We start from the raw sequence: 8,558 nt of genomic DNA, 5'->3' as shown, positions 1-8,558 counted from the left end.
TTAATGCTGAGTGAAATAACCAGACACAGAAAGACAAATACTGCATGGTCTCACTCATATGTGAGATCTAAAGAAAGCTGGTCTCATAGAACTAGAAAGCAAAATGGGGTCATTGGGGGTTGATGTGGAGACGGGTTGGGAAGATATTGATCAAAGGATACAAAATTTTACTTACACAGAATGAGTAAAAGAGTACAAAAGATGAGTACAACATGGCGACTATAGTTAACAAAATAATGCATTCTTGAAAAATGGCAAGGGAGTAGTTTTTATTGTCACAAATATAATAACTTTTTGGGAAAATGCATATATTATTTGCCTAGATTTAGCCATTGCACTGTGTATATATTTCAAAATATTATGATATATAAAATAATTATACATAATTATCTAACAATTTAAATAAAATTAAATAATCAAATTTTACACATTACATTGGTGAAGATTGTTTTACTCTAATTAGATTTTTTTTTCAAGATGGAATCTTACTCACTCTGTCATCCAGGCTGGAGTCCAGTGGCATAATCTTGGCTCACTGCAACCTCCACCTCCTGGATTCAAGCACTTCTCCTGCCTCAGCCTCCTGAGTAGCCGGAATTCCAAGTGTGTGCCACCATGCCGGGCTAATTATTGTATGTTTAGTAGAGACGGGGTTTCTCCATGTTGGCCAGGTTGGTGTCAAACTCCTGACCTCAAGTGATTCGCCTGCCTCAGTCTCCCAAAATGCTGGGATTACAGGCAAGATCTACCGTGCCAAGCCTTGAATTAGATTTTAATAATATTTGTAAAAACAAAAACAAAAAAAATTGCAAAACTTTTGTTGAACCTCTCTAGTGAATTTTTCATTTCAGTTATTTTACTTTATGGCCCTCAATTTCTAATTAGTTCATTTTTAAAATTTCTATTGGTTGTTGATATTTTCTATTTTGTGAGGTGTTATTCTTCTAATTTACTTCAGTTCTTTGCCTGTTGTTTTCTTTAGTTCTGCGTCTACTTAGACAAGTACTTTAGTCTGTGGAGAGTAAACCCAATGGCTTGAATTCTCATAGACATTTATTTCATCTTGATACATTATGTTTTCTTTGTGTGCCTCATAATTGTTTGTTGACAATTGGAAATTTTGTGTGGCAAATGCAGGAGATCAGATTCTCAAACTTCAGAGGTTTTTTTTGTTATACTTCTGGGCTGTAGTTTTCTGTTTTTGTTTTGTTTTGTTTGGATTTAATGAAACTATTTTGCAAAAATTCTGTTTTTTCTTCTCTGTGGTCCCAGCTCATCCCAGCTGACACTTCTCCTCACAGAACTTGGTGACAAGACGACCCAGGTGAGTGCTTCCTTACATTCTGGGCAAAACACAGAACCTAAGGAATCGTGAACAAAAGAATTCAGAGCCACGACTGGGCAATAACATGTCCTGCCTGGTTCTGAGCCACCTCAGCCATGCCCCAGTTGGACTGACAGTGGGGCCACGTGCTGGGCAGTGGCTCAGGGTCAGACCACAGTGTCCAGGTTCACCTCAAATCCCTTTGCTGTACCAACACTGACAATGAGAGAAAGGAAGACAGTTTCCTTTAGAAACTGAGCCAAGCCCTGGGTTGTCAGAAACTCTGAGCTTCTCTTCATTGTTAAAGAAGAAAATGTGGCACATATACACCATGGAGTACTATGCAGCCATAAAAAAGGGTGAGTTCATGTTTTTCACAGGGACATGGATGAAACTAGAAGCCATCATTCTCAGCAAACGATGACAAGATCGGAAAACCAAACACTGCATGTTCTCACTCATAAGTGGGAGTTGAACAATGAGAACACGTGGACCCAGGGAGGGGAACATCACACACTGGGAACTCTCGGGGTGGAGTGGCAGGGCGGTTAGGGGAGGGATAGCATTAGGGAGAAATACCTAATGTAGGTGATGGGTTGATGGGTGCAGGAAACCACCAGGGCGCATGTATACCTATGTAACAAACCTGCACATTCTGCACATGTAACCCAGAACTTAAAGTATAATTAAAAAAAGAAAAAAAGAAAACAGAAGTCTACTTGTGGCAGAGAACAGGGCCTGGGGATCAGAAGCCACCGATGCCAACCATTTACATCAGGTTCTGTGACACGCCTGCAGGGACAGGGCGTGGCGAATACAGCCCTCACTGACTGGGATGTTGAAGGACAGGTTTATTCAAACACGGCAGACCCTTAAAGTTCTGAACTGTACATGAGAGTGGGCAAGGAAAACGTTACCACTGTCTTCATAGAAGCCAGCGGAGCTACTTCCTGTGAAAAGATGCAATTGGAAAAGATGTGGAAAGTATCCAACACCGAAACCAACTCCATGAGTGTGCTGGCAATCCTAATATGCTATTCTCTAATTCTGAATGGAAGAATTCCTCTCCCAAGACATGAGCATGAATGCAATTCCAGGCTGAAAAATATTTTGGGAGAACATTCTAGAAGCAAATCAACCCACTGGGCTTGGTGGTTTCCACAACTGAGGCCACCTGGTATTCCCAAAGAGAATATAAATTTTGTTCATGATTTACTCAAAGCAGATAAAATTTTTAAAATGTTAGGGATCAGTACTCCATGAGCATGGGTCAGTAAAATTACGTGTTGGAGAATAACTACTTCGATAAATGTGAGTGTATTTTAAAAGGATTTATATAAGAAAATAAACAAATTAGAATTATGCAAGAAGAGATAAGAATTTTCTCTCTGCATGTGTATGTGTAGATATGGTATGTGTATATACATGGACATATATGTGGCAGATTATATTATAGATCTCAATGAAGAAATGCAATGTGCAGGAATTTGAAATAATATATGCATCACAACTTAGAGGTTTTCGTTTCTCAATTTGCCTTCATGAGACAAAAGGAATTGAGAACTGCCTTGGCTTTGAATGTGAAAGAAGAGAATCTAGCAATCACCAGAGAATGATTACTATGGAGATGATTAAATTAAAGACCATTAATTTAATCACATTGATGTAATCAAACCCTTTTCCACCCTACCTCCAGTCTCCTGATTTTACATTCTTATCCATGAACTCTGATCACCTATAATATATTTAATACATGAGGAACCCATTTTTGAAGATTTTTAAAAAAAGAAATGAATCTCATTTTATTTATGTTGTGATGTAAGAGAAATAGTAAGATTATAACAATATCTTTTACCTTTAATTTTAGATGGTATAACTAAAAAAGAAAAACAGGACTTTCACTGGCTGATTGTCTGGAAACAGTTTTGGGATTTCTTTTCTAAGCTTGTTAATTAGAATCTTTACATTATAGAGAAAATGTTTTTGAGAGTTGAGTGTGGTCTGTGGAGTGTCCTGTTAGTAACAACTTCTGAGTAGGCTTAACTCATCTCTTTTATTGAAATGTGAAAAGGTGTTACATTTATAATAAAAAACTATTTGAAAGTAGCACCATTCATTTTAGAGGAATTTTAAATGTTACCCCAATTTTTAAAATGTTAATTTTAATTAATTTCCAAATTTATCAATAGCCATAATATTCAAGATCTTATCTAAAAATTATTATATGGCAATATTTTGTCCTTGTTAATTAAAAAATAAGACTCTGAAAACACAATCGTCTTCCTTTATGGTAAAAACCTATCCAATAGTAACAATCATAATGATGCCAGAATTAAATCAAAATCTGATTGGATTAAAAAGGAGGGGAAGGGTGTGGCTAAGGTAGTGGAGAGACCTTCTCCTATAAAAGCTGCTGGCAGCCAGCTGTCACTCCAGCTCTGAGTTGTCCGCAGAAGCAGCTAGAGGCCAGGGGAGAAACTCCAGAAGGAGAGGTGAGTTCAAGCTTATGGAATTCATTTTTACAAAGGGTGTATGACAGTCTAGAGGAATGCAATAATTTCTTGATTCCACCAGTGTTGTCTGAGGCCAACTCCATGATAGACAACATACTGTATATTTGGGGGATAATGGGACCTCTGCCCTGGTAGCCGTTAGGTAAGTCTTAGATTTTCTTCTTCTTTTTTTTTTTTTTTTGAGACGGAGTTTCACTCTTGTGGTGTGATCTCGGCTCACCGCAACCTCTGCCTCCCGGGTTCAAGCAATTCTCCTGCCTCAGCCTCCTGAGTAGCTGGGATTACAGGCACGTGCCAACACGCCCGTCTAATTTTGTATTTTTAGTAGAGACAGGGTTTCTCCATGTTGGTCAGGCTGGTCTTGAACTCCTGACCTCAGGTGATCTGCCCTCCTCAACCTTCCAAAGGGCTGGGATTACAGGCGTGAGCCACGGTGCCGGCCAGGTAAGTCTTAGATTTTCAATACCAAGGCTAGAGAAATGACAATCTCCATTTTCTTGAATTTCATCAGAATTTGGTAGACTTTCTGAAATGATGAACAGAAGTTCGGTGGTTGGGTTATTCAATGTCAGGTTTTCCTATGGGTTTGTTATTGTTTTCCTATTCTCCCCTTCCCACAACCCCTGGCAACCATTTTTCTGTTATTTTCTGATTCTATGAGATCAGTCAACTCAGATTCCACGTAACTGAGATCATACAGTATTTATTTCCCTCAGCCTCACTTATTTCACTTCCCATAATGCCCTGAGCCTTCATCTGCTTTGGTGCAAATGCCAGGATTTCCTTCTTTTTTTATGGTGGAATAATTCATTGTATATATCACCATTTCCTTATCCATTTTTCTCCCACAGACTCTGGGGTTATTTCCATGGCTATTGTGAATAATGCTGCAGAGAACCTAAGAGTGCAGATATCTCTTTGACATGCTGACCTCATTTCTTTCATGTATAAACACAGAAGTAGGGTTGCTGGAACATAGTTCTATTCTTAATGTTTTCAGAAACCTCCCTACTATTTTCTGTACTGGTTGTACCAATTTTCTCTCCCACCAACAGTGTACAAGGGTTCCCCTTTCTCCACTTCCTTACCAACACTTATGTTTTGTCTTTTTGATCATAGCCATCCTAGCAAGGGGAGGTCATATCTCATCACGCTTTTGTTACCGGAGGGCTCAGGGGGGTCCCTGGATGCCAGAGAGACCCCAGTCCCAGCCAGTTTCCAGGTTCTTGATGCTGTCAGGAGAATGAAATCAGGGATGAGCCAGAATGAAGTGAAAGGCAAGAAGCTTCTATTCCAGAGCAAAAGTACACACTTAGGAGAGAAGAAGTGTGGGTTTGATTCTGAGAGCTGGTGGCATGCAAAGAGTTCGGATTTTCTTTCTTTTTTTTTTTTTTATTATACTTTAAGTTCTAGGGTACATGTGCACAATGTGCAGGTTTGTTACCTTCTAATTAGGAGGTGAACTAATCATTAGGTTTTCTAGGGAAAAAAGCAGATATTTTGTAGAATTGGGGAGGCGCCTGTTTTTATACTAAATCTGGGCATGCATGCTGGGGTCAGCCGTGACACTGGAGAGTGTGTGATTTAGTGTGGTGATGGTTTCCCTCCTGTCTTTTTTAGCACCTTGTCAGCCCAGGGCCCTCCTTGAACTTGTAATTTTAATGACAAGTGGCTCATTTTAACAGCCACTCTTTTGCTCTTATGTGAAATTGTCGCTTGATACATTCTCGGTTCTCTTGTGACCACACAGTATTCCTGTCTCAGTTTGAGTCTGAATTTCTCTGATGGTGAGTGAAGTTGACCTTGTTCTTCAGTACTTGCTGGTCATTTGTGTGTTTTTCAGAGAAATGTCTATTCAGGTTTTTGCCCATCGAAAATTGGATTATTTGGGTTTTATTTCTTTTTGCTACTGCCTTGAAAAAATTTCTTATATTTTTTGGATATTAATGCATTGTCATATATATGGCTGCTTTTTTTTTTAGATCTGTTTTTTGCTTTTTCTGTTTTTTTTTTTTTTGCTATGTAGAAGATTCAGTTATACCTGGTACAACTAATTTGTATTTTGTGTCTTGTCCTTTTGGTGTGCTATCAGGCTTTTTTCACCACATCCAGTTTGCACAGTTGGGGAAGTAGAAGGTCTTCAAATGTACTCCAGCACTGTCCAATAGAATCACAAGATAACTCATATACGTAATTGTAAACTTATTTTCTGGTAGTCACATGAAATATAAAGAAACAAGCCTAATGAATTTTAACTCAAAATATAATCATTTAACATGTGAGCAACTTTCAACGTTCTCAAGCAGATAGTTTACATTCTCTTTTCCCCATTACATCTTTAAAAATAAGAGTGTATTTTGCTCACAGCACATCTCCATTTGGATATGCCCCATTTCAGGTCTCAATAGCCATTTGTGACTGGTGGCTACCATATCAAACAGCTCAGGTGTAGACCCCTTTACTATTTCAACTCAAAGTCTTTCGGTGAATCATGCCCTTTATTCCAATGAGTATTACAGATATTAGAAGTTCAGGGCCTCGAGTCATTTACATTTGTATTCATGTTGTGTCTTCGTCAGCAGCAGTAGTGATTGTAAGTATTGTGCAATGATAACTCTATGCATGTAAAGATAAAAGATCCCAAGCACTATCACCTGTTCATTCAGCTCATGGAAATTCTGACACCATGTTCATTTTTTGTTACTATAGACATTTGCCATGGCTGAACACTTCAAACAAATCATTAGATGTCCTGTCTGTCTAAAAGATCTTGAAGAACCCGTGCAGCTGAAATGCGGATATGTCTGCTGCCTCCAATGCCTCAATGCACTGCAGAAGGAGCCCGATGGGGAAGGTTTACTGTGCCGCTTCTGCTCTGTGGTCTCTCAGAAGAATGACATCAAGCCCAAGTACAAGCTGAGGGCACTGGTTTCCATCATCAAGGAACTAGAGCCCAAGCTGAAATCTATTCTAACAATGAACCCAAAGATGAGGAAGTTTCAAGGTAAGGAATCTCTATGACTTGCCACAACCCATAAAAGGCACTGGGAAAATGACTTTCAAACATTTCTTCATTAAACACAGGCATTAGCAGATATCTAGCATCTAATACTTCTGTGCTTCACAAACAACAGCAGTTCTCACCTTCAAGTATAGATTTTCATGGAATCTGTGCAAGTTTGTACAATACTTTGGAGAACAAGCTACTGTCTTCTCGCATGTATCTTATGTGCTAAATGGAAAAATAATTTTAATCAAATCCACTAACTTAATTCGAAAGGAATTTCTACTATGAATAAGGTGGACTTGTTACAATTACTATATTCATGCAATCTATAGAGAAAATTTAACCTCATCAGGCGGCTAAACAAGTTACCCCAGGAAATTTTGATTTGGGAAAGAAAGTAGAATAAAAGTAAAAGTGAATAATGTATTCAAGTGTTTGCAGTAAAAGGGCAGAGGGAGTCTGTACTGTGTCTTTGCTGAACTGCTGGTTCTTATTTCCACAGTGGATATGACCTTGGATGTGGACACAGCCAACAACTATCTCATCATTTCTGAAGACCTGAGGAGCTTCCAAAGTGGGGATTTCAGCCAGAATAGGAAGGAGCAAGCTGAGAGGTTCGACACTGCACTGTGCGTCCTGGGCGCCCCTCGCTTCACTTCCGGCCGCCATTACTGGGAGGTGGACGTGGGCACCAGCAAAGTATGGGATGTGGGCATTTGTAAGGAATCTGTGAACCGACAGGGGAAGATTGTGCTTTCTTCAGAACACGGCTTCTTGACTGTGGGTTGCAGAAAAGGAAGGGTCTTTGCCGCCAGCAGTATCCCTATGACTCCTCTCTGGGTGGGTCCCCAGTTGCACAGAGTGGGGATTTTCCTGGATGTAGGTATGAGGTCCATTTCCTTTTACAATATTAGTGATGGGTGCCATATCTACACATTCAACAAAATTTCTGTTAGCGAGCCATGGCGTCCATTTTTTGCTCATAAACGTGGAACTCAAGAGGATCAGACCTTCCTGAGTATCTGTCCTGTGATCAATCCAGCCAGTGCCAGTGTCTCAATTTATTCTGGGGAAAGTAAATGAACATTTGAACATAATCATTTATAGGAAGTTTCAGTGTGCCCATAGCCACAGCTAAGAACTTTTCTGCTAGATACACATAGGTACAAAGGGATAGAAGGGAACGATTCATCATTCTGTAAACCATGAACAGAAAGCGATTATATTAATTAGGGGAAAATTACATTTTGCTTAAAGTTTGTCATGTTGTTTTCTTTGGGGCTTATGTTTTATTTCTGTTCAATAAATATTTTGAAATTTCAGATTCATTTGTCAGTGTTTTCTATTTTCTGTAAGATCAATGCACTATGTGTTATGAAGTTATGAGCTAAATAATTTGAATGTGACACAACACAGTAACTGAATTTCGAGCAATAAGGACCTACAAATACAGCAAAATTACAGTTTAACCCAACAACTAAACACTGACATTCATTTCAAGTGCACACTGTTTGCCACAAATATGTGGGGTCTTAGAGAGAACTCATTAGTTTTAAAATTGAAGTACTATACACCCTCTTCTATAATGGCAACAGAGTCAAATTAGAAATCAGTAACAGGAAGAAATCCATAAATTCTCCACATACATGGAAATTAACCACTTCTAAATAAAATGATCAAACATAAAATTACAATGGAAATTACGGCTATCCTG

General features: G+C 38.9%; 1 protein-coding gene across 1 annotated transcript; it reads left to right on the top strand.

The window, feature by feature from the left end:
• Positions 1–3,737: 3,737 nt before the first annotated feature.
• RFPL4A (ret finger protein like 4A) lies at positions 3,738–8,168 on the top strand. The gene is made up of 3 exons (XM_007998203.3): positions 3,738–3,816; positions 6,547–6,841; positions 7,347–8,168. The coding sequence occupies exons 2-3, from the start codon at positions 6,556–6,558 to the stop codon at positions 7,925–7,927; spliced, it is 867 nt and encodes a 288-aa protein (XP_007996394.3). The 5' UTR covers positions 3,738–3,816; positions 6,547–6,555; the 3' UTR covers positions 7,928–8,168.
• The last annotated feature ends 390 nt before the right edge of the window (positions 8,169–8,558 follow it).

The sequence above is a fragment of the Chlorocebus sabaeus genome, chromosome 6 (genome assembly GCF_047675955.1).
Source record: "Chlorocebus sabaeus isolate Y175 chromosome 6, mChlSab1.0.hap1, whole genome shotgun sequence".
Taxonomy (NCBI): domain Eukaryota; kingdom Metazoa; phylum Chordata; class Mammalia; order Primates; family Cercopithecidae; genus Chlorocebus; species Chlorocebus sabaeus.
Note: the sequence above shows the minus strand (reverse complement) of the source record. Positions and strands in the feature narration are given on the sequence as shown.